Raw genomic sequence first — 27,482 nt, 5'->3', positions numbered from 1 at the left:
CACGGCATGCGAGGACGCAGCCTATCACGCATGAGTACGGGTCGAGCCATGTGATGCGCGCTCCTTGGTGTGCACTGTGCATCTACCACTCCATCACACTGCATCGATAAACGTGCAGCCAAGGGAAGGCCGAAGACAGATGCAGGTTTATTAACCTCGTCCCTGCGGCCTTGCAGCCATGTACCCCGACGCATCGGTGGCTTTTAGCAGCCTTTCTCTGCGGAGCCCAGCCTTCCTCTTCCTCACCGGCCAATGAGGGGTGGTTGCAGCATTGCACTCGCTCACTAAATGTCCCAGAGTGGGACGTGGGCGGCTATTAAACCTAGAGCCTTGACAGTGCAGCCAACCACCACGGTTGTCTTCCACAACCAACTGCATCGCAAGCAGGTGTGCCGGCTTACCCTGTCCGCCATGTGAAGATAACATGCCTAGTGATGTGCAGAGGTGCAGATGTGCTGTGCACATGAGCTGCTCAACGGAAGGAGATATTACGCGGCTGCAAGGTGGAGGCACAGCGCTTGAGAGGAACGAGGCCGCAAACGCCGGCCTTGAACAGGTTTGTGCAAGAGTCGCGGAAGCTAGAGGACACAACCGTGGGACAAGAATGTGTAGGCAGGCATCCTGTAGCATGACCCTCGACGCACAAGAAAGCGTTGCACGTGTGGCTGCGCGATGCTGTGTTGCGTAGGTTGCAGTAGGACCTGCGGTGCTAAGAAAAGAACAGACTCTGCGACATGAGTACATGAACCGCTGTACAAGACCGTCTTTATCCTTCAAGTCTCACACCTGTTCGCAATCGCTCGCATTAGAGGCACCTTCGTATCGGTTGCTGCATCGCAGAATGCAATGTGTGCGCACTGTTCAGGGTAATCGTACCTGTACCTACGCGCCGACCCACGGCCTGGTTCATGCAACTTCCCTCGTGGACTGCCCAATCAAGGAAGATCCGACAAGTATTGGTTACCCGTGCGCCAGCCACCCCGATACTTGACATCGCGAAGTGGGTTGAACTTTAACAGTTGAGAAGGTTAATGGAATGCAGCTTCGTTATGCGCCCCACTAGTAAATTGTCTTCGTGACACCGTACAGGCATCCACGACGCAAGCAACAGCCGATTAGCAGCCTAAGAGGTTTTCCAGCTCCGCAGGTGTCAGCGTGCTCTTTCTCCTCTTTGGCCGACCTCCAATGCGTGAGGGCTTCGTTGGTGAGCGAGTCAGACGCCTTTGCCTTTTCTCTTCTGTTGCATCCTCGCCATTCGCCGATCTAAAAGACTTGACAGGACTTGACTGGATTCTGGCAGCGGCTACTTCCGCTTCGGCCTGCACTGCCTTGAGCTTATCGAACATGGTCAGCTTTGGGGATCGCTCTTCGGGATGGGCATGTGGACTCGAATGCCGTTTCTTTGCCTGTTGCCGGGTGTCAGAGAGCGTCGTCATGGGTGAGTCGAAAGAAAATGATGGGGATGAAGAAAGGGTGACTTTGCAGGCCATCTTCAAGATAGGGTCGCAGATGTTGTCACAACGTACATGGCGTGGTGTGCGCTCATCTTGGCCTGCTGCTCTCGATGCACCCTCTTCTGGCGGGGAAGCTTTTGTTACCGAGGCAGGGTGGCTGGTCGTCTCCACGTCGACCAGATCAAGTCCAGATGTGCCTGTCGCCTCATCTTCGGCATGAGATGGGGTGTTCGGAATGGACGCTGAGAAAGCAACCTTCCGAGGCGATTTGTTGGGTGACTTGTTGCCGCTCGTCTCCTGGAGAGCCTGCGATTCGGGTCGTGGCTTGCCGTCGAAACGGGAATCACCGTTCGTCTGCTCTGCTGCAAGTTCTGCTTCTGGTGTAGGAAGCTCCTCTTGATTTTCCACCTCCTGAACATCCTCGTCAAAGACTGAACTGCCGTCCTCCATAGCTTCCTCGCCATCCTCTTCGACAAGCTCTTCTCCTTCGTCCTCATCTTCTTCTTCGATCATTGAAATATTGTCCCCTTCATCTTCTTCCAGATCCGTGTCGTAGTCCAGCCCTCTCGTGAGCTCGTCTAGGTTGATAGTATCACCCTTTGTCATGCGCTTCCGCCAAGAGTCCATGAGCTTGAAGGATTCACGCAAGCGGGCCTCCATCTTCTCCCAGCCTGCTCGTAATCTGTGAATCTCCTCTTCTCGGGACTCAACCTCGTCCACTGACACAAAATTGGGATTGGTGAGTAGGTTCTTCAGATTGTCTAACACGACGTCCGTGTCGCTGGCGAGGGTCTCGAAACTGGTTGGTAGAGCATGCATCATGCCGTGCTGTACATCTTCGTCCTCCTCGCCGATTATTGAGTGACCGTCTGCATCTTCCTGCGCATTGCTTTCAGGCATGCCCTGCAACTCTCTCAACGTCGTGAGCGTGCTCCTTACGAGCCCGATGAGACTGTCATTCTCATCGCTCAAGCTCTGGCTCAACTGTGTCAGGAAGTCCGTCGTTTCTTGTTTCAGGCTATAGCCCGGATCCTCGAGGTCTGGCTCGTCGTTCCTGATCGTGTTCGCCGAACCACCAAAGCCTGCAACACCAGGGTTGATCGTAATGCTTGCGCCGACTAATCCTGTCTTGTTCCCACGCTGTTGGGTCGTCAAGTGGCTCTTCAAGCGCTGGATTTGTACATCGCGCTTTCGTACATCGTTTGCGCAGCTTGTCCGGACCTGATCTACGGTTGTCTTCAGTCGCAACATTTCTGCGCGTAGCTTGCGTGCGGATGATTCGGCGGTTCGTAAAGCGGCGCGAGCAGCGTGCTCTTGCGATTGAGCCAGAGAGAGCTGTCGTGTAAGATCTGCATTGCGAGTCTGCAGCTTCTCGAGCGATATCAACTGGCGCGACTGTTCTGAGCGCAAGTTCCGTACTGTCTCCGCAACAGATTCTCGATACTCCTGATCGCGCTGCATCCATGTCAATATCGCTGCGCCGCACAGCTCTTCCATTCAACATACATCACGCTTCAGGACAAGATCGTGAACGAGGTTGATGATCTGAGCCATTGTGGCTTCTTTGCCGCCCTCCGCCCGCGATGGGTGCGCGAACTCGATGCCTTTTCCATCGCGGAGTAGTCCACGAGCCAAAAGTAGATTGTTGATATATGTCGCCGCAGTCTTGAGATTGTATGACTCCATGATGGTCACGGTATGGCGTTGTGTGCGCTAGAACGGTGGTGATGTCCTTTGTTTGTTTACGATTTCGCGGTCGAAGTTCACGCGCGCACGGGCCAGTGACGCTGATAGAAGTGCTTCTTTGACTAGCAGAGAAGACAGAGTTCTCGTTACAATGGTTGATGCCGAACCAACCCAAAGTCATATATCAGGTAAGTTCAAGCCTCTGTTGCTACAGCCAAAGCTTTGCATTTCACCAGATGCTTAGCTTTTGATCTGGGCTAATGTGATTTCCATCTCTGTCCAGGATTGAGTTCTCCAAGTTCACACTGAGCTACAGAGACCGTGTGCTCATAGTGTATCTTTGGTAACCAGCGTTGCACATTGCGTCAACTCTGGAAGATTTACGTTTTGACCTGTACTTTTGTTCAAGGCTCCTCGATTAACGATCAGGCCTAGGTAGGCTTCACGAAAGATAGCTTAAGAAATGGCAGTCAAGATGTCTGTTGTAAAACCAAGTCTAGGTCTAACAAAATATCCACAACACTGTCCTCTCAATGCCAGCGCAACGAACATGCCCGCGAGAGCGATCGAAAAACCTCTGTTTTTCTTCCTATATTAACTGGACTAGATACATGATACATAGCGCAAGCTTTCAACAGGGTAGTTGTAGCACATTTTAGACGACATACCAGAAGCTGATTACTCGCACTGCGCCATGCCATAGGATCGCTATACTACCATCACCGCTGCCGCCACGCTATAGTAGGAAGTCGTGCTGCCGCTGTAATGCTGCCATACCATAGCAGGATGTTATGGATGTTGGAATCTGATCTGGATTGTAATGGCTATAGTCGTGATGCCACCATTGACTAACGTGTATTTACGGCAGCGCGGCGAGGCGACTGAGGAAGGATGCCGATATTCAACCTAGCTGTGACGCAGTCTATCGACCGTCTGGTGTTCTCCAGATTCTATCGTCAATAGGTTGGGAAGATAGTATATAAACAGTGCAATAACTGTCTGAGATTTTCCTCGGTATGGTTGGTATTGTGGATCTAATTCTGGTTCTGATGCACCGGAGCAACGAGTCACTCTAGAATTTCAATAACCAAACATCGTCCAACCTCTCATTGTTCTCTCCAAGTCCTCCGTGTACCACAATACTGTCGTTTCCCATACCATGCCCCTTTACAACGTCAGCATCGAACCAGCCTCTATTGGCTGGCGTTCCATCATCACCGCTGTTGGGCTCCAGTTTCGTCCACCACTCTTCCCTGATGTCGTATATCCACACGTCGCCCAACATTTTCCCTGCCCCAGCATGCCCCTGGCTTGATGGATCGCGCTCGCCAAACAACGTGAGCAACTTTTGTTTCCTGCCGAGCTGGACAGGGAGTAAAGTGCATACGCTGCGTGCCTCAGGGCCGTCGTTACCATCCGCAATGAAAGACTTTGTGCTCCATTTGTTCGCGCTAACGTCGAAGATGTCGACACTCCCGCCGACTTCGGTAGTGCCGTCGAACCCGTTCATGCGGTACAGCTTCCCGTTGCTGTAGGCGATACTAGTGCCTCCTCTATGCGGCGCAGGCGCATCGGATAGCTGCTTCCACTCCTTCTTCTCGACATCAAAGGCCCAGAGATCGGACAGACGACCTGAGGTTGGACACCCTGCGTGGACATAGAAGGTGGAGTTTCCGTCTGAAGCCGAGCTATGATAGCTTCGAGCTGGTGGATAGGAGGCTGAGGTATCGGACGGTGAGAGCTTATCCCAGGACTGTGAGGAAGGTGTGTATTTCCATACTGCGCCGTTCTCCTCTACCGGTGCCATATCAACACCGCCGCGACCGGAGAAAAGATAGAGTGAGTCATTGATGACGGCAGATGCGGTGCCGACACGAGGGCTTGGTGCCTCGCTCAAGCTCTTTGTCTCATGGTCTGGTGAATCTGAGGCCCCTCAGTATGATGTTGAAGCTGGCGCACTGTGATGGCTTGAGCATGGAGGGGTAGACATACCAGCATTGAGCGAAAGAACATCTATTTTGTCGTCGACAGGCTGGCGAGGCTGTACTTCTCCACCGAATATGCAGGCTTGGTTGTTCACGACTGAGAGTACCTGGGATGAGCGTTTGAGACGGTCGTTCTTGACAAGGCGTTGCCAGTTGCCCTTGAGCGTGTTGATAGGCATCGAGACAGGCATAATTGACAGGAAGGATCAGCAGCGGGATGTTTTGTGCATTAGTCAATCGAGCAGCACGATATATAGCTAGCTTTGAACAGCAATTGCGTCATCCAACAAATGTATCCTCTGCATGCACACCTCCTGCCAGTAGTGGAAGCGCTCCGCAGCACGCTAGAATCCCGAAGCAGTTAGGGCACCTGTAGCCTCGGTCATGGCTCCATCTAACCCAAAAGTTCGCGCGTCTGCCAACTCTTACCGCGGCGAATGCGACGATGCGTCTGCGCCTCACGATCCAGCGCAACGGGCTGCCCGTGGTGAACATTCTCTGGAGCGTCCCGGACACGAACAGCACATCCGCATACACAATCACCCGTCTGCTCGAAGACGTCAACCTCATTGTGCCGCTGGAGGCAGAGCACTGGGGGCTTGAGCACTATGTTGTCGAGGTCGGGGGCTTCGAGTGCTTGCACTTTATGCCTGTGGGACAGGCGCTGAAGGAGGAAGATAATGTTTCGTATGTTGACCCTACTTACTGGAGGACAAGTGGGAAAGCTAGTGTGCTGACTCTATGTAGCATAAGACCGCTCATGCGCGCCGAAGTCCGTGCTAGGACGCTCACAGGACGACACCAGATCAGCGATGGCGGGCAACATCTCGTGGATGGTTTGCCGTTTGGGAGGCCATATCTGAGGCAGCCAAATCGACCGGCTGTGAGGATCCCACCGCGGAAGCGACAGAGATTGGAGGAGATCACGAACGAAGAAGCTGCTCAGCTGGAGATGCCACAGCTGGAAGCGGAATGGACTCAGGCAGTTGATGTGCAGAAGCAGTCTGGTTCTGCGACAAAACGCGGGTCAAAAGAAGCGGCAAAGAAAGTGCAATTCGAGCAGTCAGTGGTGGCAATGGACGTCGATGAGGATAGCGAAGAGGATGAAGACGATGAGGACTTCGCGCCAGGGGAGGAGAGCGATGACCTCGATGTCGGCGGCTCTGAGGATTCGAATTCGGATTCGGACTCGGATACCGACACGTCGAGTGCCTCTGACGTCTTAACTTCGGACCAAGATTCAGATTCAGATTCGGACTCGGAATCAAGCTCAGACAGTTCATCGAGCGATTCAGACTGCGACAGCGATAGCGATGCGGCGCCTGAAGTACTCTCTTCGAAAGCACCGACACCGAAAACGATAGCCGCACAGCCACCTACCACTTCCAAGATCTCGCCGCCTGGCAAAGGCAAGAGGACTACGCAATCGCGGAATGCGCGCCGAACGAAGACGAACCGGCTGAAACACCTGAAGGAAGCTGGAAAGCTACACGAGGATGCTGATTTGAAGGATCTTGACAAGTACGACGAAGAGACCAGGCTGCAAAAGCAAGGCGCCATGTCTGAACAACGGCAGGCTTTCGCGCAACCGACCGGCAAGAGGAAACGCATAGAGGATAATGAGCCTGCCGAAATTGCTGGGGATGATTCGGCAGAACTGGAAAAGCGAAAACAAGAAATGATGGCTCGGTTCGGCGAAGAGCGGTCAGATGTCACAGTGGAAGCGAAAGAGGCATCCTCGAGTAAGACCGAAGATGCTACCTCAGCACCGTCACAGCAAACAGAAGAGACATCAGAATATACGGCAGAGAAGAAGACGCCGGAGCGAAAGCGCCTACGACCCGACGTTTCAGCAATCGGCCGTATGCTTGCACGTCAGACCAAAAACCTTACAAAGAAGCCCATCGAAACTAAAGAACCGACTCCCGAACCTGAGGGTTCAACAGACCCGGACTTCTGGAAATCAAGGATCAATCTTTCCGCCTTCGAGTGTTGGGAGGAAGAATACGAACTGACGGCCCCACCGTTCCCATTCCAGCAGCATTGGGACCCCGTCAGCAAGGTCATGCGTGAAGCTGCTAAGAAGAAGAAAGGCAAGAAGGGCGGTAAGACGCCGGCACCAGCAGAAGAACCGGAAGAGGAAGAAGAGGAGGAGGAAGAAAAGATCTTCCTCAACTACGATGATACCCCAAACGATGACAATCCGGATGTTGAGATTCACACAGCTATCGAGGACCAACTTCAGCAGGACATTGCAACAGCGTCACAAGAACAGTCCGGCCTACCTCTGCTACCCGCTGACTTGAGCACATTGCCAGACCTGACTTCCGCCGACATCAAGGCAGGAGCTGTCGTTGTCTGCAAGTTTTTCGGCGTCAATCCCGTCACCGTCACGCCTGAAATTAGCGATTTCAAGACGGCCATCGTCGACCGCGAAGGCGATTCCGGCGCCGGTGCAGGCACGATACGCTTGAGGATCGCTGAGCGCGATCTACCGAGGAAGGAGAAAAAGTTCGACAGCAAGGGAAACAGGATCTATGATGCCAAAGACGGCTTCTTCATGGACGAGGAGGAAGAGGAGGGCCTGTGGAGCGGTATGTTTGGTGAGCTGCTAGAAGGGAAGCTGCTGAAGGCTGCATGAGCAGTGGCATTGTAAAGACTTCAGAAGTCGCACACATTTCGACTTGTCTCTCAATATACCCCTTCAACGTTCGCAAACTGCCTTTGCTTCGCACGGATTCATTCTGCCGCACTGGGGTTCACAAATTCCACGGCCGATCCCGGGCCGCGCCAAACGTCACTCAACCCCTCCATGCATCTCCATCTTGCCGCACGGCACCCTGATCGCCCATGCAACAACGGCCGTCATATCTCTTTTGTATTTGTGAACAACGACGATTCAACTGCCGAACCAGAATGTGTGGCGTGTGAAGTTTGTGTTTCTTCATCGATTGCTGACCCTGACCTCGGAGTTTCTCTCCACATGCCCCGCGCTCAAGCGCTGGTCCTCGGCGCCTCGGACCCATCCTGTGATTGTTTAGGGCCTCGAAACAACTGCCGTGAGTGGGTGAGTGGGGTGGCTCCTAGGTCAAGAACAATTGCAATGATGTGATATTGAGCGTACGATACTTCTTAAAGGCTTGCCTCCCTTTCAGACTGTGCTCTTTATTAACTCCAATTCATCGCGTATATTTCTACGTTTGTAAGTCTTGCCTATCGGTGATCAAACCGTCTGGTACATCAAAGAGCAGTCAAAGCGGCTGCGAAACTCCAGGTTACAGCTACACAACATGCATACTAACCCAAACCGCCAGCACAATGCCTCTCCCTTACGGCGTCTACCGCGCCGACCACGTCGGATCCTTCCTGCGCCCCAAGGCCGTCCTCGACGCGCGCCAGAAGGTCGCAGAAGGCTCTCTCTCCGCCTCCGAGCTCCGCAAGATCGAAGACGAGGCTGTTTCCAAGGTCGCGCAGCAGCAGATTGAGAATGGCCTCCGCTCCGTCACAGACGGCGAGTTCCGCCGCGCCTACTTCCACCTCGACTTCCTCAAGCACCTAGCGGGTATCGAGGAGAAGGGCCAGGTCGGCAACATCAGGCACAAGGATGGCTTCAGCCCGCCAACTCTTGTTGTAAAGGGCAAGCTGGGCCACCCCGAGGCGATCCAGGTCGACGACTTCAACTTCCTCGAACAGGCAATCAAGCAGAACGGCGGCGCTGCAACAACGAAGGTGTGCATCCCCTCGCCCACAATGGTGCACTTCCGCGGTGGACGCGCCAGCATCGACATCTCCGCATACCCGGACCTTGATGTCTTCTTCGAGGACCTCGCCCGCGTCTACCAGGAAGAGCTAGACTCTCTGTACAAGGCTGGGTGTCGCTTTGTCCAGCTCGATGACACCAACCTCGCGTACCTGTGCGACCCGGACATGCGCAAAGCCGCCGAGACAGAGCGCAACGAGGACCTATCCGTGCTGCCGAAGAAATACGCCGAGCTGATCAACAAGGCCATCAGCAAGAGGCCGAGCGACATGAAGATCGGTATCCATCTCTGCAGGGGCAACTACCGCTCCAAGTGGTTCGCGAGCGGCGGCTACGAGCCCGTCGCCGAAGTCCTTTTCAAGGAGCTCAACGTCGACGCCTACTTCCTCGAATACGACGATGCACGCAGCGGCGACTTCAGCCCCCTGAGGCACCTGCCCGAGCACAAGGTCGTTGTGCTGGGCGTGATGAGCTCCAAGAAGAACGAGCTCGACGACAAGGAGGACATCATCAAGAGGCTCAAGGAGGCGGCGTCTATCGCGCCCAAGGGCCTCGACCAGCTGTGCTTGTCCCACCAGTGCGGATTCAGTTCGACCGCCGAGGGCAACGAGCTGACCGAGGAGGAGCAGTGGGCCAAGGTCAGGCTGGAAGTCGAGATTGCCAAGCAGGTCTGGGGCGATGACTTGAGCCAGTAGACAGGTTAAGACACAGCGTAGGGTGTTATAGAGTTTTGGACTAGACAATGTGAACGTGTTGATGAAAGAAGATGTAGATTATGATCTCCAAGAAGATCGACCAAGTCATGTCTCAACGACTGATGTGTGTACGTAGCATATACCCGAAATATATGGTTCAACCCTTCGTACCGTCATATACATCAATGCGGGCTAAAGCTGCGCTTAGTGGACCTTACAGTCCTCGTCTACTGTGCCTGGAGCCATTCGTCGCCTGGTGAACCTCACTGTCCTCACTTCGAACTCCGTGCTTCTCGCATACCAATCGCCTCTTCGAAACTCCCAATTTTCATCTACCGGCTTGCTCCAACGCTTCTCTTCCACTCGAATATCCCAGACCAATTCGTCTTGTGTATTCACAGTGGAAAAGCGCCACGTCCTGGCACACTCGACTCCTTTCTCCAGCTGATGCTTCTTCTCCCCAAATGTCTCCAAGTCAAGCTCGAGAGTCTTGAGATCGGTTAGTCTGGCAATAACATGCGCCCAGCCAGGTGAGTGCTTCCATGGCCAAGATCGAGGGGCTGGGTGTTTGCCATCGCGTCGCTGTTAAGCCAGTTCTCGCATGCGCGTGCTGGTCGGCCGCTGACGACCATTGCCGAGTGCTGGGTCGAGACCTAGGTGATGGTTCAAGGCATCATTGCTGCTTGGATCGTCGCGCCACGTCCACCAGCCCCGGGCTGACAGACGGAGCCTGAGGTGCACAAGCGGTCTCGCCCGTTGCAGCCGCATTGTGGACTATGGAGCCACAGAACTAGCAGGTAGGTGCATCTGGTTCAGAGCATCTGTAAGAGGACAATGGTTTGTGTCCGCCCCCGTAGGCAGCAAAGTGAAGTTGCACGACCGGCGACTTCCTCCAATTCTGTCCTTCAAATCAAGGTATGGTGGTGCTACAAGGACGCCTTTACGTTTTGCTTCAGGGTGCCAGCCCGTTGGTGCGAAGCCGAAGAAGAAGCTGTACTAGTGTCCGTCCTCGAGCATTGTAGAGTTTGAATGTTCGCGAACGGCCATGGGAGCATTACTCTCGGTCTGAAGCAGGTGTTGCCGCGGAGTCGAGAAGGGTTCAGGAGAATGGGAAGCAGGGATGTCTCGAGATAAACAGCCCAATATGTCGACAGCAGGCTCTTGATCATTGCAATATCTCTCAGGTCCTTACAATCGTAATATTATCGAGGGCTCGAGGTCCAGGGAGGCATGCTTCTTCTTTCGAAACGAGCAATTTGCTTGGCGTTTCTCGTGAGCGCGTATTCAAAAATGATATCTCCTAGCTCCTTGGGAATTGTTGCGAACAGTGGACATGCTGTTTGCACTACCTACAGCGGAGTCGTGCTCAAAGTTCCAGGCAAGCGGCTCAACGCATCGCTTCACAGAGCACTGAACACAGGGACGATCGCCCGCGGGATCACCACTGCAGCCACAAGATATTCTTGACTTAGGCTGTAATATTTGTTGTGTCCTCGGTGCTCGTGCAGAAGTCGTGCCGCTGTTGTCAAGGGCGGGACGGTAATGCGGGGCTAAGGGTTTGGTGGTGGCTATAATTATTGAATCGCTGTTCAATTGGTTAAGTGAGAGTATTTTGTCAGACCGGCTGAGTTCACATTAACGCGGGAATGTGTGAACGGCACATATGTATCGTAGATTAAGTGGACTGTGCACAGTTGCCTGAATATGGGGTGCTCTTTGCCTAAATTACCATCCAAACCTACATAACGAATACGAATGAGATACGACGTATGTGTTTCCAGACTTCGATACTTTCTACTTTATCCATGGAGGACTGCTTTGTCGCCCGTAGTCCATAGGATCTTGACCTCCCACTTCTTGATCTTCCACAAGCCATCGTCACCGTCCCTAGCAAGACCTAAGTTGTACAGCGATCCGGCTGTATACGAGGTGTCCTCCGGCTTCAGCGTATCTTCCGGTCGTACATGATACGAAATTGCGTGTGCGGTCATGGACGCCGTGTCCGCGCCGTCCTTTAGCTCAATGCGGATGTTGCTGATGATATGCGTGGTGACTACGGCGAATGCTTTCTGAGTCAGCTCGTTGACAGCGGTCCAACCCTCGATGTTGACAGGACCAGCGACAAAAGTCATGCTCTCATTCTTTAAGCAGGCCGACTCGAAAAGCTCTTGGTCGTTGGTGTCAATACCAAGGACGCAGCGGTAGAGAGCGTCTGCAACGGCTTCGCGTGGAGTAAGTGCTGTCAAGTTGACTGAGTTGGCCATCGTATAGAGAAATGTGTACTGAAAGACTTCTTGATGAAATACAGTTGTTGTGGTGTGAGTTTCTCTTTCCATGCAATAGGATCTTTATGCTTCTCTATCCGAAGTTCGGATTCTCGTAATATTCCGGAAGCCGCACTCTTACCAAAACGAGTACCACGGATGGGCTGGCTAAAGATAAGAATCAGATATCTTTCTTACTGACGTCTCAACCATTCAATGTTCGCCTGAGAAAGACCGAATGAATGTTACACATGGATTTGGCCCAAAAGCTGTTGCTTCTCCAAAACACAGACGGCACGTTTTGTCTCCGAAGCCCTTCGTCTCATAAAGGTATGTTGTATTCAACTTGTACATGTCCTCAAGAATCTAGCAGCGATTGACTGGTATCATGGGTCTCCATTTTTCTGCGACCTCCGCCAGTGTATACTCTCTTCCAACATTGCCAGGAAACACAACATAAGGCAGACCGGGCCACTTGCTCGTCAGCTCATCGCAACGCCAGAGGGGTACTCCAGGTGCGGCCTGTCCTAGAATGGTAGCCTTCTTCATTCTGAGCCCTTTCGTTGCCATGTCACTGCTAGCGATACCACCCTTCGCAATTAGATATCGTGGCTTGACTTCTAACCGTTTAAGGAACGTAACAAGTGCGGCTGCCACTACAGATCCAATGTCCAGCGAAGAGCGCTCGTCAGCGCCGGCGATCAGGTCGCGTGAGGTCATGATCAAAACGTCTTTTGGTTCCTGCAGCGCGCTAGTTGCCACCTCAAGAGCATGGTGAAGCTCTTGTTCGCGGGAAGTATCGCTTTCTAGGAGTTTGTTGACGTTCAGCTCTACCTTCGTCAACTTATCTCCTGCTACTTCAACGAGAGCCTTCAGCTGACTCGTGGTCTTTGGCACGTATGAGCCTGCTATGATCAGGCCACCAGTGGCAGAGCTAAGTCGAAGTTGTCTTGCGGTAATGGGAGGAATGGGAGAAATGCCGAGGCGAGCCGAGACAAAAGCTGCAGCAGAGCGGAAGAGAAACTTCTTGCCTTGTGCAGAGGCCTTCAAGATTCCAAGAACAACCACGTCCATATCTTCTTCTTTAGCTGCATTGACGATGAAAACTGTTCCCTTCGATGCACCTTGCAAGATCTCGTTGACCACGTCGGGCCCACCCTGTCGAATTTGTGCAAGACCGATCCCACGCACACGATCCCTGGGGATTTCTCCTTTGCTCTTTTCGACAACCCAGTCTGCCATATGGCTGCTCCTGAACCCGAATGTTGCATCTTTGGCGAAGGGCGTCTCTGCAGCGGGAACCAGCACATCGCCTTCAGCGACATAGTGAACATCGTCGATCGTGTATCGGCCACCCTGAAGGAAGAAAGGTGCAAGGATCCACGCGTCACTTGCTCCGAGGGCTTCCTCAACTGCCTCGGGCTCGATTGGGAAGTGGCCTCTTAGTGTTGAGTCACCACGTAGTACGACCTCAAATCTTTTGCCTGCAAGTGCAGCAGCTTCCTTCAAGTTTTGACAAATCTCGATGGTAAGCTTCCGCGCAGCTGGGGGATGCAATGCGCGCGAATTAGTAAGAATAAAGAAACCGCTCCCAGGGGCTGTGGTTTCAAACTCGGCAGTCAATACAGGAACATCCCACGTCGTGAGCACTTGGATTTCATGACAAGTCTGAGTGCCAGTCGGGTCATCATCCAGAGCAACCAGGATGGGGATATCCGAACTCGCCTGGATCACGTTGCGTGTCTGTGATCGAAGCTCGGTTGATGTCGAAGATAAAGCTGGAAGAGCCTCGAGTGTCTCCTTGAGTGGTAGCGGTGTTGGTCTTACTGACGAGACTGACATTTTCAACGGTAATTGTGGTGTGTTGTGATGTGGTGTTAATGACCTGAGGCCCTAGGGCATCTGAGGAACAATAGATGGTGTACTCGATGTGGGGTTGCCGATTGGTGGGGCCGGCGGACTTCAAGCCGATCGTGTCCCTCCCTCTTGAACCCCATCAATATCTGCTCCAATGATGCAGACGCATCAAATATGTTCTGAGTATACCTTACAAGAAAGAGAAGGTTCTGACTGTTGTGATGCGAGATGGCTCCAAGGACCAGTACTTAAAAGCTGAACCCAGCGAAGTCGAGATCAATTGTGCCAGTATCGAAGTTCAAAAACGAAGAGGTGCCTGAGTTGTACGCGTCGTCAAAGCCACCAAAGAGATTATCGCCATAGGAGCCTCCAGTCAACGGGGTGTTCAGTTCCGAGCCATCTGGCATCACAGGTTGGCTTGCATCAGTCGGAAGAGCTGAAATAATCCGTGCAGCTGGACTACCACCCTTCTTCGCGATCATCTTCTCTAATCCTTCGGCCATCAGATGAACAAGATGCCACTTTCCAACGGCTGTTGAGCGGAACTGTTGCACTGCTCTCGTTGTCAAATCAAAGACCACAGTATCGGTAATATACTGTCCGCTATACTGCGCAGCGATGTTCAACAGGAAGGCGCACGCAAAGGCTATCATAGAGTGAATATAGTGCGGAATGCCCACGAGCCCTTCCTGAATGTCGAAATCAGTCAAGACCATCTCGATTGTATCTGTAGCTGCTACGACAGCAGCGACTGCGCTGTCGTAAAAGTGTGGTGGCACAGGAGCACCCTTGAGGCCTCGAAAGACGTGGGAGTGGAGATGGAGCTTAGCAAGGTGGTGGTGAATGATCACACCTTTCGTCGGAAAGCCACCAATGGACTGATGAATCTCTGATTAGGTTAGTAAGACTTAGGGTTCAAGAACTGCTCACTCATCTTACTTAGAAGTTCCGTAGACCAGAAGCCCATCCAATGGTCTATCTGACGGCTGAAGCTCGTCAATTGCGGCGCGAAGGCTTTAGGGATAGGCTCTCCTGTATCTGGGCCGAAGAGCTCTCTTGCGTTTCCCATAATAATTAACAAAGCCATCTGACTCACAAGCCGCTTGTCAGCTTCAGTGAACGCCGATGTCCTCATCAGCGCTTCCCAGCCCGAAATAGAAATGTCGTCTTTGACAATTGATGGGCGGCCGTAGAGGATCGATAGGTGCCGATCACAGATGTAGAGGATATACCACAGCCGAATACACTCCATAGCGTCCACGTCCCCATTCGCAAGCACACGCTGGTAGCTGCTGCTCAAATTGATCTCCATCGCTCGTCGAATTGCATACCCACTAATCGTCCATGAAAGATCGTGAAGCCAGTAGGATGCCACGCATAGAGCCCGCATACGATCGCGATCGATTCTACGATCAAACATAGATGCTGATATCAAGCGGCGGAACTCCCGACTACAGGTTTTGTAGAGATGGTTGCTTTGCGGATCGTGCAGCGCTGCGACCGTGCAAATAGCGACCGTAAGAATGCTGGAGCCACGACGCAGACTGTCCAGATCTCGATAATTGGCGCTTCCAATCCTGTACATGAAATGATTGATGCGATCCAGGAAGAATTTGACGAGACGTTCGGCATCTTGCACGTTGACGAGGCCTCGAGAGATAAAGTCATTTACTGAAGTGTTTGCTGCAAAATCCGGCGATGGTTCATGTTCTTCAGTATGATTATCTGAACGAAGTGCCCGTAGACGAGTGAGCTGATAGAGAGATTCTATAGGCGCGTGAGGAAGTGTGTCTCCTTTCGGCGATAGCCTGGGTGAATTGTCGCAAGACGGAACTTCTTCTTCTCGTTCCTCAGTATCATGGTGTTGGAAAGAGTCCGAGTCGTTGAGAGTGCTTGCTTTGAGAGGTGGCAACGCAGGGAGCGATAGTCTGTTCAGGACTTGCTGCAGAGACGAATGGATGATCCCAAGATCATCGACAACTTCATGCTTCCATCTGCTTTTGTTAGCGAATAACAGCGCATATTGTGCCGTACTCACTGAGATCGCTCGTCGATCAAGGTTTGCAAACTTTTGTTCAGAACGCAAGATAGGTTTCGCTCAGCGCAGCGCTTGCATGGCGGCCCTGCAATTTCATCCATGATACATTTGATCTACACAGCATCAGTATTCTTCGAAGAGCAAGTCATAGGTTTTGATTGCCCACCTTTTGTTTTCGACATGCCGCGCAGGCTTTCACTTTGCGTGAAATCACAGGGGCAGTCGCTTCAAGCATTGGCTTCGATTGCCGTGAGCGTGAAGCTGCTGGAGACATCGAAGTGACCCCATTTTCAGTGACCTGCGACCAGGTCCGTTTTAGTGGCATCGGCAAGTTCAACGACACAAAAGCTGCGTCTGCAGTGCTCTCATTGCAACAGGAACTTGCTGAGTCAAACCTGGCGGTGGTTCGTGAAGTCTAGAGCCCCGGCAAGGGTGGGGATCGTTCCTGGAATTTACCGGAACGCGACTGGTCAGCGCTTTGTCGATTATTATAGCTTTTGTTTCTTGAGTGCAGATTGGGTTTCTCTACGACAACACTACAAGAGTCTTGTATAGACGCAGTCGGAATTGCATAGTACCTCAGCTGCAAAGACGCAGCGTCTGAGATAGACCAACCTCCCGGCAGATAATGCGGGTGTGTGCCGACTAGATCTGGGCCAGCCCCCTCAACGCGGGGAGAGGCGAACGAACTACAACCGCACAGTCGAAGCCACTGTCCTACGCAGACGACACAGAGGTAACGGTTCGTTGTTCAAGGCTGTTGACGTCAGCCGCCCCCAACGCGATCTGCAAGGCGTCCAGCCTCACAAGCAAAGCCTCTCGAATCGTCACCCTCAATTTCCGTCTACCCACAACCACGCGCTGTCGGTGCATTTCTATCGACAAATATACACACATCGATTATCGTCCCCCCTCCCCCGAGTCTTTCACATCTGTTTTTACAATCTGCGTTACAGTGTCTGATGAATCAATGTAAAGTTGTAATAGGCCGCAACAACTCGGCTTGAGAGTTCTGTTGCCGTCTCAACTACCGATTCACTTCACCCAACTCTGTTCTGACGCGCTATCTTTCGAGAGATCACCTTTGTTTTCGCGGTTCTAATCAGGAAAAGTGCACCATGTCGCAACAACCGTGGTCAAGCTGGACAAACGAAATGCATCATCTTCCATCAGTGCGACAATCAAACGAAGGGTCTATGCAGTATTGTCAACCCTCGTCCAACCAAAATCTCGAACCATATCCACAGTCGAACATACAATACATACAGCCATTCTATGGGACATTGGGACCTGCGCCTATCATCGCTGAACTCCCAGCCCCCTTACCTCCAGCGCCACCATCATCCACATCGGAAAAGCAGCTAACAGAGGATGAACAGCTTGCACGCAAGCTATCAGCACCAGAACAACAGTCCAAGGACGATGAAGAGCTCGCGCAAAGGCTGCAGTACCTTGAGGTACAGGAGGCAAGGACCAGATCTAGTAGCAACGTGAGCCAACAGCAACGCCCTGTCAGCATGGCTGTGCCGGGTCCGCCACACATGCGCTCGCTCGTACAACACCGGTCTTCACAGTCACTGAGGCCACATTCTCAAAGCATACCCATGAGTACGCAGGTTAGCCCTGCTATAGTGCAACATCGATCTACGCAGTCTTTACGACCACATTCCCAGAGTCTTCCCCCTGACACACCATGGAGCCCAGGATCGTTTGGTCCACCACCGCAATTGCAGTCCAGATATAGCTTGCTACCAGAGGTAGTTCCCAGTCAAGTCTTAGAGGTGCCACCAAACCGTCTGCCTTTAGCGGCTATCAGCGACCTACCAGAAGTTGTAACTCACGACCTTCCTCAAGTTATCGAGCCACTGTCCGATCCAACGTCAGCAGCAGCGTACCTTGAAGAACATCGCCAGGTCCCGTACCCCCCTCAATGGAGACTCCGTCCAGTAGTCAAGATGTATCATGCCCAGGCAAGCATTACGTCAAAAAAGGATTGGTTGGACACGCCGGACTCATCCGCGTGGCTAACACGCAGGCGGTCAGAACACTTGTCGAACCCTTCACCTGCGGCATTCACTTTTGCCTTCAAGACAAAAGGTGGCAACTATCGTGATCCAAGATTCGCATGGGTGATGCACAGCAATGAACAAGAATTAGGGAATAATAAGCGACAATCAGTATGGACATACGAACTCCGCTTGGACTTGAAAAGCGGCATGAGGAAGAGCGAAGTTTTGAACCCGGGCGGAAAGACCAACATACTTACAACCTACGTCCACGCATCAAACTATGACTCCTTACGCTTCATCGGCAACGATGGAAAAGCGTATTTGTGGGTAAGCCATAGGTCGTTGGATTTCAACAAAGGCAGTCGCTATGACATCCTCCGCCACGCGCTTTTCGTTGCAACCGGCCACCATCCAGATCCTTTATACGGCGATATTGTCGCCGATCATGCGTATTGGGATGGCTTCGTAGATGAAACCGAGATCCATACGGGTGTAATTTGCATTGAGTGTCAAACAAAGCCAATCGTTGGACAACGGTGGAAGTGCAAAACTTGCCCAGACCACAACATATGCGGTCTTTGCTGGAGTTCCGGAGCTAGGAAATCCATCGACTCGACATGTAAACTCTTGCTCACATGTCTGCCTGACGAAACATTATACCTTCGTTCAGAGACTGTGGATCCAGCTCTCGTAGTGGCCTCCTTACAAGTCTTGAAAGACTGGCAAAAGCATGAGCTGCGGCGTCACAAGGACAGGAACCCAAAGAGCTTTTTGGAAAATGAAGAACTGACGCGAGAAACCGACTTGGGGAGGCTAAGTTGTTGGAGAGGCAGCGATTTGGGTAGAAGGCTGGGAGCCCCGCAAAGAGTGCGCTCAAGGGCTGAAAATGCTGAAGTCATGCAGAACCCCAACGATATTACGAGTGCTTTGGGGAATCTGGCAGATGCAGGACTTGCGATTGCTGCGCAGGGACAGCAAGGCGGGCATGGTGAGCAACACGGTAGTGGGGGTTATAGCGGGCATCACTATGGTGGAGATGGCGGAGGCGGTGGTGGCGGTGGTGACGGCTGAAAACGTGATTGATCATGTTGCAGGCATAGCACGGCAGTTTTCTCTTGAAAGCGCAATAATGACTTGTACAAGCTGCTGGAGGTTGAAAGGTAGAAGGGAAAGGTAGAAGGGAAAGGTATGAGTATCAGCGATGTGCGAGTCAGGGTCAGCACGAGCTTAGGGCGGCATTGTGTCATTCCCGACATTTGTGGACAGCTGAGGGTTGCATCAACATCGTCGCTTCCGCAAACCTCGAACTGCAATATTGCACTTGCTACACATCGTTCTCGAGCAGGCACAACATTGCCTCAGTATTTACAGTGCTCGGCGAACGCTTGCCGCTGCTATGTCGACACCCTTAGAACCTCCACCACCATATGACGATGCGGCGAAAGTGCCCCTTCTCTCAGACCGCAAGTCACCAGGCCTATCAGACTCGAAAAGCCCGCCGCCAGGGCCGCCGCCACCTCGAGGGCCACCTCCGCCGCTCAGCCTCCCCTCATTGAACGAGTTGCGACGCAAGCGCGTCATCCTCGCATCAGCGTCTCCTCGTCGCAAACAACTCCTCGCCCAGCTCGGTCTTACGAATGTCGAGATTGTGCCCTCAAAGTTTGCTGAAGATCTCTCTCACGATCTCGGCGCGCTTAATTACGTCCTCGAAACCGCAACCGCCAAAGCGCAAGATGTCTATCGCCGTGAAATCGACAACACCGACCGAGGTGAACCAGCATTGTTCATTGCGGCCGATACAATCATTGTCAGCCACGACGGCCGGATACTAGAGAAGCCAAAAGGAGTTGAGCACCACATTTCGATGCTGAAGATGCTTCGAGATCAAGGCGAGCACAAGGTTATGACAGCTGTGGTGGTCATGAAGCCTCTAGAGAGTGCTATGGACCCGGGGTACAGGATGGAGACGCATGTCGAGGAAACAACGGTCAAGTTTGACCCGCACGGTATGTCGCATTTTTACATTGCGTAATGCATGAAGTAACAAGTCGCAGTCACAGATGAGCTTATCCTCGCATACGTCCGGACACGCGACGGAAACGACAAAGCTGGTGGCTACGGTATACAGAGTGGCGGCACAGTGTTAATTGAGCGCATTGAAGGGTCGTACGACAATGTTGTTGGCCTGCCGTTGCGCGCGACGCTGAAGCTAATCGAGAAGGTTATGGAGCCTGAGGAGGAGCTGGACGATGACCTGGACAACATGTTTGTGAGAGAGGGAGACTAGGGCAACTCACCTTGGGTTATGCATTGATCTAGCGTCAAAAGCACAATGTCTTCCCTGTTCGTCAATCAACACCACGGTTTGCAGAATTGCACATTCGGTGACATAGTTGCACAACTGAATCTGGAAGGCTTCGAGAACCTTCCGACGGGGCAACCTAACGGCCGTACCAAAGGAGTGACATCGGGGCCGCCCAACAACATTGCTCGCGCGATCATCAAAAGCACGCCTCCAAGACGAGTGTAGGGCTGTTTTTCGTCGTCTATCCTAGAGAGCTGTTTGATCCAGACTGTTCCCCCATCTCCAAATCACATTCATGGGCCGTTTGCTCAATGTTCCTCCTATCTGGAGCTCAAACCCCTCATTACTAAACATCCCCCACTTGCCTCGGCTTTCTCCAGCGCATCATTGCGGGCACTTGACTTGAAGCGGTGAACCTTCGGACAGCCCATCGTAGTCAACTAGTCATGCCTCTAACACTTTCTAATCAACCGTGGAAGTTTCTGCATTGAGCTTTGTCCCGCCCAAACATTACCTTGCAGAGTTGTGGCCGAGGCATACCGCAACGGACGGAACACACTGCAACGCAGCTCTTCTCGGGCAGAGAACGGCGAAAGGTGTTAGCTTGGCCCAGCTTGTCCTGTCTCCGTAGCTCCATCGGTAGTACTAGACCCTTCGTTATGATGCAATACCGGTATGGTTAGGCGGATGAAATCACAATTTATAAGCTCCCAACATATGAGTATATGTAGGTCCTCGACACAAGCTCCTACATACAACACTATTCGCTCCATTTACCACGAGGTTCCAAGGTCCCGAGATTAACCCCCGTTTCTTCATCTATTCTACGAAAGCATACACGCACACGCATACACAATGGTTCAGAACAAGGGCCTCATCTTCAAGCAGGTTCCTGAGGGCTGGCCGAAGCCTGGCCAGGACCTCGCGGTTGAGAATCGTGACTTCGACCTCGAGCAGCAGATCCCCGAGGGCGGTCTCATCGTCAAGAACTTCTACGCCTCATTCGACCCATACCAGCGCGGCCGCATGCGAGCGCCCGAGAAGAAATCGTACTTCCCTCCCTTCGAGCTCAACAAGCCCATCACAAACCGCTCTATCTTCAAGGTCGTTAAGTCGAACAACAAGGACTTCAAGGAAGGCGAGGTCCTGATCACCCGGGGCATCACTCCTATTGAGGAGTACTCGCTCCTTGACGCCCAGACCGTCAAGACCGTCCGCAAGCTCGAGAATCCTTACAACCTCGACCCCAAATACTTCCTCGGCCCCCTGGGCATGCCCGGCCTGACAGCCTGGTCATCCTTCTACGAGATCGGTCAGCCCAAGAAGGGCGAGACAATCTTCATCTCCGCCGCTTCCGGCGCCGTCGGTCAGCTTGTTGGCCAGCTGGCCAAGCACGAAGGTCTCAAGGTCATTGGATCTGTTGGCGACGACAAGAAGCTCGCTTTCATCAAGGACGAGCTCAACTTCGACGATGGATTCAACTACAAGACCGAGAAGCCTGCAGATGCACTTGCCCGCCTCGCACCCAACGGTATCGATATCTACTACGAGAACGTCGGCGGCGAGCAGCTCGAGGCCGCTATCGACGCCATGAACGATTTCGGTCGCATCATTGCGTGTGGTATGGTCTCACAATACAACGTGAAGCCCGAGGACGGCTACCCCATCAAGAACCTGATGCAGGTTGTTGGTAAAAGGCTCACCATCCGCGGTTTCATCGTATCAGACGAGAACATGGGTCCTAGGCACGCGGAGGAGCACCAGGAGAAGCTGCAAAAGTGGCTGAGCGAGGGCACTTTCAAGGCTAAGATCAGCGTCACCGAGGGTATTGACAATGCGGTTGACGGCTTCCTGGGTATGTTGAAGGGACACAACTTTGGCAAGGCGGTGCTACAGATTGCGGATTTGGAGAAGGAACAGTAAATTATGATACCAAAATCGGCTTGAGAAGTCGTGAATGAAGCACACGAACCAATTAATCACCATGAAGACGTCATTTTGTTCACCGTCGCTCCTGATGTGCATGTGATGCTTCGCACAGGCGGTCAGCTAAAAAAGGAAGTGAGATGCTTCAAGCTACGCACGTTCAGTCACAGCTGAGCCCGCGATTCAAAGGTATTTCTATGGCTTCACAGAAAACATGCATTATCTCAAACAAGCTGCTTCTCTTTGTCTCTATCGTTCGATTGCAGAAAGGTTACACGTGATGGCGCGCTTTTGTATCCATATCTCGCCCGTCTCGACGCGCCTTCCGCTTTCACCAATCGATCAGCCAGGCGTCACCAACAAGCAAACACCAAACTTTTCAAAATTGAAGGCTTCGCCACATTCAATGCCGCTGCACAAGCCAGAATGTCGACGCCGCACGCCAAACGCCGCAGGCTGAACGATGCCACAACCACACTCAAGAAGCCGTTCAAATCACCCTTTCGCACGCCGCTCAGGCCCAACATTGGCTCTGACCCACCTTCCTCCGATCCTCCCGACGTCAGCACACCGGCACAGTTGACCTCGTACTCGACCTCACCCACGACACCTGACGCAGCTCACGGCGCGCCTCCGCCGCGAGAGGTAGCTCTGACGACCCCTGCACCACTACAACCACGCTTCTCCAACCCACTTACGTCTCGACCGACCTTCTCTACACCCTCGCGAGGTGTCCCAAAGAAGACGTCATCCAATCCTTCCCTGACGCGCGAGCTTGTGCAGCTCCGCAACGAAGTCCAAATTCTCACCCAAGCCCACACACTCGCTACATCTACGAAAGACGAAGACTTGCAAATCTTGATCGACAAATGGCGTACTGCAAGTCGCGCTGCAGCTGAGGAGCTTTTTGGCAGTACACGAGACCGAGTGAACAGAATGGGCGGTGTGGGCGCCTGGAAGGAGCGCGAGAAGGAGGCCAAGGAGCGGACGATGAAGTGGGATCTTGAAGAGCGGGAAGCCGAGAGGGAGAAGATAGCAGAAGCGAGGGAGAACGGCGAGATTGGAGATGAAGCATACGACAAGTATGCTGAACTGGCAGACGAGCAGGGTCAGGAAGAAGAGGTAGACGACGTGTCTAAGACTGCTGACGATGACGTAAGTCGATCTGATTGCTTTATATGAGCGCTTGCTGACCTGATGCAGTCATTTACAATGGACATGATGCTGAAGACGCTCAACATTGATCTGAAGCTCATCGGTTACAGCAAGGAAGCCCAGCGATGGGATGGGTGAGCAGACGATAGAGACTTCATGCAGACTCGACACACGATACATTGCGCTCACGCCAGGTTCAAGCCAAATGACTTCGTAATGACAGACGCGTACACAGTACCGCAGGCGTATGAGCACGATGCGTTACAATGTTACGATTCCCTTCGATTGACCAGAATTGTGAGTTCTAATTACCTAAAGTGATAAGGCTCTTGGCTAATTGAAACTGCGCAATTAGCTACGAATAGAAGAGAGCCATCGAATTGGACTTCCATTTGACAGTTAGTAGCCAAAACAAACTTTTGTCAAGTGCCGCATTTGAAGATGTGACGTCATAGTGTCGGTGCCGTCTGAAAAGACTTTATGGGTGCTCGGCAAGCCGCCGAATGAACCACAATTGCTCCATTGAATACCAGGAGTTAACTGACTCGAGGTGTTAACCCCTCCCAGCATTAGAGACCTAAGTCTCCATCCAAGACTATCCCATAGTCTCGAACGCTTCGCGTCTTGTACCTCTTAGAAACATCGTATACAGCAGACTGCCACAGAACGTTCGACATGTCTCTCAAAAACCAAAATGTTCTCATAACGGGCGCCTCCATGGGCATCGGCGCCACCATTGCCCAACGCCTTGCACGCGAATCTGCAAACCTCATCCTCTTCGCGCGTTCTGAAGACAAGCTCAAGAACGTTGCTCAGGAGTGCCGGGAAATGAATCCCGGCATCCAAGTCCACGTCGCCAGCGTGGACGTCAGCAACCATGAGTCTTTGGCAAAGGCCGTTTCGAACGCGGTCAACGAGCTGGGCCACATCGATGTTCTCGTCAACAACGCGGGCCTTGCGTTGGGCGCGCCAAATGCCTTTCCTGACCTCAAGGTCGAGGAAATCAACACCATGGCTGGGACCAACATCAGCGGTTTCATGTTCGCGACGTATGTAGCTCTCAATGAGGGCAAGATGAAGGAGCGCAACAAGGGCACAATCTTGAACGTTACAAGTACGACAGCCCTTGAGGTCCCTCCTTTCCCCGGCGAAGCAGTTTACCACGCAAGCAAAGCGTTCCAGGAGGCTTTCAGCAACGTACTCCGAACCGAGTTGGTCGGGACTGATATCAAGGTTCTTTGTTTGCGGCCGGGTGTTGTGGCGACAAACTTCCACGAGCAGAGGGTGGGATACGACAAGAGCCAGTACGATTCGTTCATGGATGGTTTCGAGCCGCTTGTTGCGGAGGATGTTGCTGAGGGCGCGGTGTTCATGCTCACTCAGAAGGAGAGGATTAGTGTGAAGGCATTGGACATAGTACCTACTGCACAGAGGAGTCTGCCAGTGTTCGATAAGAAGTGGAACGAGCGGGGAGAGGATAGGAGGAAGACGCAGATGTGAAGCTCGGAGCGAGCTCATCTACCTAAGATTTGAAGATCGAATTATACTCATGGTACACTCCTACCAGCGGCATGAGAGGTACGTTCATCTCCGATTGACGAAGATCAGGCTTGTCCTTGTGTACATCTGTTTGCAATAGGTGGGACTTTTGAAAGCAACTCTCGGTTGCACGTGACTGCGATCAGGCTCGCCAAATCTGTGAGGCATCTGAGAAATCCATTCACCATATTTGCTACGGGCAACTGGCGCACCCTGGAGATTGAGCGGCAATCGGTTGGAGAAGGCTCGAAGGGCCTATCGAGCACCGCCACATGTGGCTGAGACCTGTGTGGTCCGGCCTCACACGTCATCTCTGATTCGTCGAAGCTGCCGATCGACACATTGACGTAGCCGCCTCAAGCAGGCAGGGCAAGTTGTGACAGATTGAGAGCTTGGCCTGGGCTCCTTCCAGTGCTGCAAAGCGGCTACTGCTAACTGACACAGCCCCAAATCTTGTCAATTTAATCACCTGCATTTCCCTCCGTATACGTTTTGTCTTTCATTCGCACCAGATACCCTTCTCCTGCCCGCAACATCGCCTCCACCTCGAACACAACACAGAAGCGCAGCCAAGATGAGCGGTCACGGCGATCCCAGGCTTCTTTACACAATTGGAGGCATCAAAGCCTACCACATCCAGCAGGGTGAAGAGAGTTCCCTCACACCTACAGGACCACAGACGCTCTCGCTGCTCATGGTCCCCACGAACTCGCCCTTCGCCGACCTCAGCAACACACGGCCGCAAAGCGAAGCGCCAGAAGAAGATTTCTACCTGCACCTCAACCTGCCGCCCGAACTCGACTTGCCTCTCCCTGCTACGACTCAGATCTACCACCAGCCGCCGCACAGCTACCTTATCCCACGATGGGACCTGGGCCCAGAGAGCGGGGCGTTTACAAGGATTGAGTTCCCCGCGATTGGCAAGGGCCCTGGCTCCGTCACCCAGGAGGACATTGACACCTTCGAGACTATCTTGGCGCAATGCACTGCTTTCCTTGAGCGTGCGCAGAACCCTTATTCTTCGGAGAAGGGCAAGGGCGGCCACAAGGCCTACAACCCCCAGGACTATGCGCCTGGTCAAGCCTACGCAGGTGCAGGCGTAGGTGCAGGCGCAGCAGGGTCTAGCAAGCAGCAGCAGCATGGCGAGATTGTGCTGATTGACGAGGAAAACGGCAGCGTAGTAGGTGAATTGGCTCAAGGCGCTCAGATTGTCGAAGACCCCAGACTGCAGGCTGGGTCGAAGAGTAAGCTACAACCTCAACCACAGCATACCAGGTTCTCACTAACTTAGAGACAGATCCCGTCGAAATCGTCGTCTCCCCAGATGGCAAGCGCATCGAAGTAAAGCCCCTCTCCGAAGACTACCTCTCCATGGCTCGCCATCCTGCGTATAAGAACTCGACGCTGGTACAGAACTCCGCCGCCGCCTCACGACTTATCGTCACCGGTTCCAGCTATCTTAGCAACATGATGGTCTCCGGTGCTGAAGGCTTCATCAACAAGACCAAGCCGAACGAGAAGCCCATGGTCTTCCAGCCTGCGACTCACGACCGCGTCCGCAAGATCAACACAATGACCACAGGCGTAGCCGGCTTCACCGGCAAGACTGTCGGTATGATCGGCAAGCATGCCCAGAACTTCGCCGCTGGCCTCGCCGGCCACAAAAACACACAGCACAAGAGCTTGAACCCAGACGGTACACTCAACGAGAACTACAAGCCTGGTTTGTTGAACAAATCCCTCATTGCATGGTCGACCATTGGCGACGGTCTTGCCCATTCGGGCAAACAGATTCTCACCTCTGGTGGCGCTGCAGCAAGTGCGGCAGTTGGCCACAAATGGGGTTCGGAAGCTGGCAGTATTACCGGAGAGCTCGCTGGTGGCGTCAAGAACGTTGGACTTGTGTATATTGATGTCACAGGTGTTACACGTCGCGGTATCATCAAAAGCGTCGCTAAGGGTATGGTTATTGGCAAGGTCAAGAACAAGAAGGGCGAAGAGCAGACTGTTATGGTTGGTGGCGGAGACGGTGGCATCATCACACCCGGTACTGCTGCTAAGATGGATCCTATGGCAAACGCCAGTAACACCGGGTTGCCATCCAACGTATCAAGCAACCAACCTGGCGGCCAGGTTAGCTTTGGTAACCAGCCGCCGCCGAGCTACAGGACGGGTGTTGGTGAGAGCCTGGAGGGCCAGCCTGCCTATCAAGGGTACCCGAACGAGAAGAGGTAGAGAGGCTCTACGAGGCGTTTGCCGAGCCCAGGAAAGTTTCATGAGGTATGACGTTATGATATCGGGTCACACGCGAATTGAGGCGAGCACTATTTTAGAGGCGGGCGATTGTTTAGGTAAAAACTTTGTCACTTTACTGTCCTTAGTCATGGATTTTCATGGACCATAGCCCTTACCAATCCTAGTTCTCAATCTGTTCCCTACAGGCCAACTCTGTCTCCACTCCACCATCTTGCTCGTTGTTTCATCCCAGATACACACCCTTGAATGTTCCATGTCAATTTACCAATCCTGCAGCAGTATGTCGGGCATATCGCAGCATTGTTGTTGAATATACCAATAGCAGGAACAGCTTTCAAAGACAAGCTGGCGGGGTACTTACCACCACAGTGAGTACCCGCTCATACTTTAGTCCTGAGCGAAGCAGTAGATGCGCTTCTACATCTCATTTTGAGGCGTGAACGTGGCTTCATCGATGTCGAGAGATTATACATCCCTTACAGTAAACTCGTTCACGCTTGCAGTTACTTCGGCAGTCTGATGTTCCCTCTCTCAACTGACGTGTTGGTGTAGC

General features: G+C 52.7%; 12 protein-coding genes across 13 annotated transcripts, besides 4 other annotated features; 7 read left to right on the top strand and 5 right to left on the bottom strand.

The window, feature by feature from the left end:
* Positions 1 to 1,115: 1,115 nt before the first annotated feature.
* EKO05_0003767 (uncharacterized protein) lies at positions 1,116 to 3,140 on the bottom strand (the record flags this gene model as incomplete). 2 transcript variants are annotated; one of them, XM_059636230.1, is made up of 3 exons in its annotated part: positions 1,116 to 1,406; positions 1,527 to 2,909; positions 2,961 to 3,140. In XM_059636230.1, the coding sequence occupies 3 exons, from the start codon at positions 3,138 to 3,140 to the stop codon at positions 1,116 to 1,118; spliced, it is 1,854 nt and encodes a 617-aa protein (XP_059492213.1). The 2 variants fall into 2 exon arrangements, with proteins under 2 accessions (XP_059492213.1, XP_038800511.1); XM_038938374.1 differs by having other exon boundaries at positions 1,116 to 2,909.
* Positions 1,962 to 1,994: a tandem repeat.
* Positions 3,141 to 4,212: 1,072 nt separating the features above from the next.
* Positions 4,213 to 5,304, bottom strand: EKO05_0003766 (uncharacterized protein; the record flags this gene model as incomplete). Its single annotated transcript, XM_038938577.2, has 2 exons — positions 4,213 to 5,063; positions 5,133 to 5,304. The coding sequence occupies 2 exons, from the start codon at positions 5,302 to 5,304 to the stop codon at positions 4,213 to 4,215; spliced, it is 1,023 nt and encodes a 340-aa protein (XP_038800512.2).
* A 266-nt stretch (positions 5,305 to 5,570) lies between these two features.
* Positions 5,571 to 7,766, top strand: EKO05_0003765 (uncharacterized protein; the record flags this gene model as incomplete). Its single annotated transcript, XM_038938357.1, has 2 exons — positions 5,571 to 5,812; positions 5,873 to 7,766. The coding sequence occupies 2 exons, from the start codon at positions 5,571 to 5,573 to the stop codon at positions 7,764 to 7,766; spliced, it is 2,136 nt and encodes a 711-aa protein (XP_038800513.1).
* Positions 6,293 to 6,391: a tandem repeat.
* Positions 7,206 to 7,290: a tandem repeat.
* Positions 7,767 to 8,443: 677 nt separating the features above from the next.
* EKO05_0003764 (5-methyltetrahydropteroyltriglutamate--homocysteine S-methyltransferase) lies at positions 8,444 to 9,580 on the top strand (the record flags this gene model as incomplete). The annotated part of the gene is made up of 1 exon (XM_038945278.1): positions 8,444 to 9,580. The coding sequence occupies one exon, from the start codon at positions 8,444 to 8,446 to the stop codon at positions 9,578 to 9,580; it is 1,137 nt and encodes a 378-aa protein (XP_038800514.1).
* A 1,799-nt stretch (positions 9,581 to 11,379) lies between these two features.
* EKO05_0003763 (uncharacterized protein) lies at positions 11,380 to 11,844 on the bottom strand (the record flags this gene model as incomplete). The annotated part of the gene is made up of 1 exon (XM_038945279.1): positions 11,380 to 11,844. One exon carries the CDS (start codon positions 11,842 to 11,844, stop codon positions 11,380 to 11,382), a length of 465 nt encoding a protein of 154 aa, XP_038800515.1.
* Positions 11,845 to 12,210: 366 nt separating this feature from the next.
* On the bottom strand, positions 12,211 to 13,686 carry EKO05_0003762 (uncharacterized protein; the record flags this gene model as incomplete). The annotated part of the gene is made up of 1 exon (XM_038945280.1): positions 12,211 to 13,686. The coding sequence occupies one exon, from the start codon at positions 13,684 to 13,686 to the stop codon at positions 12,211 to 12,213; it is 1,476 nt and encodes a 491-aa protein (XP_038800516.1).
* A 263-nt stretch (positions 13,687 to 13,949) lies between these two features.
* Positions 13,950 to 15,013, bottom strand: EKO05_0003761 (uncharacterized protein; the record flags this gene model as incomplete). The annotated part of the gene is made up of 2 exons (XM_038938469.2): positions 13,950 to 14,590; positions 14,641 to 15,013. The coding sequence occupies 2 exons, from the start codon at positions 15,011 to 15,013 to the stop codon at positions 13,950 to 13,952; spliced, it is 1,014 nt and encodes a 337-aa protein (XP_038800517.2).
* Positions 15,014 to 18,776: 3,763 nt separating this feature from the next.
* Positions 18,777 to 18,815: a tandem repeat.
* A 329-nt stretch (positions 18,816 to 19,144) lies between these two features.
* EKO05_0003760 (uncharacterized protein) lies at positions 19,145 to 20,035 on the top strand (the record flags this gene model as incomplete). Its single annotated transcript, XM_038938480.1, has 2 exons — positions 19,145 to 19,754; positions 19,803 to 20,035. The coding sequence occupies 2 exons, from the start codon at positions 19,145 to 19,147 to the stop codon at positions 20,033 to 20,035; spliced, it is 843 nt and encodes a 280-aa protein (XP_038800519.1).
* Positions 20,036 to 20,908: 873 nt separating this feature from the next.
* Positions 20,909 to 21,976, top strand: EKO05_0003759 (uncharacterized protein; the record flags this gene model as incomplete). Its single annotated transcript, XM_038945282.1, has 1 exon — positions 20,909 to 21,976. One exon carries the CDS (start codon positions 20,909 to 20,911, stop codon positions 21,974 to 21,976), a length of 1,068 nt encoding a protein of 355 aa, XP_038800520.1.
* A 429-nt stretch (positions 21,977 to 22,405) lies between these two features.
* EKO05_0003758 (uncharacterized protein) lies at positions 22,406 to 23,272 on the top strand (the record flags this gene model as incomplete). The annotated part of the gene is made up of 2 exons (XM_038938579.2): positions 22,406 to 23,134; positions 23,183 to 23,272. 2 exons carry the CDS (start codon positions 22,406 to 22,408, stop codon positions 23,270 to 23,272), a joined length of 819 nt encoding a protein of 272 aa, XP_038800521.2.
* A 537-nt stretch (positions 23,273 to 23,809) lies between these two features.
* Positions 23,810 to 24,634, top strand: EKO05_0003757 (uncharacterized protein; the record flags this gene model as incomplete). Its single annotated transcript, XM_059636229.1, has 1 exon — positions 23,810 to 24,634. The coding sequence occupies one exon, from the start codon at positions 23,810 to 23,812 to the stop codon at positions 24,632 to 24,634; it is 825 nt and encodes a 274-aa protein (XP_059492212.1).
* A 613-nt stretch (positions 24,635 to 25,247) lies between these two features.
* EKO05_0003756 (uncharacterized protein) lies at positions 25,248 to 26,908 on the top strand (the record flags this gene model as incomplete). Its single annotated transcript, XM_038938651.1, has 2 exons — positions 25,248 to 25,917; positions 25,971 to 26,908. The coding sequence occupies 2 exons, from the start codon at positions 25,248 to 25,250 to the stop codon at positions 26,906 to 26,908; spliced, it is 1,608 nt and encodes a 535-aa protein (XP_038800522.1).
* Positions 26,909 to 27,482: the final 574 nt, after the last annotated feature.

The sequence above is a fragment of the Ascochyta rabiei genome, chromosome 5, assembly GCF_004011695.2.
Source record: "Ascochyta rabiei chromosome 5, complete sequence".
Lineage (NCBI taxonomy): Eukaryota > Fungi > Ascomycota > Dothideomycetes > Pleosporales > Didymellaceae > Ascochyta > Ascochyta rabiei.
The sequence above is the reverse complement of the archived record's forward strand: the minus strand, read 5'-3'. Positions and strand labels throughout refer to the sequence as shown.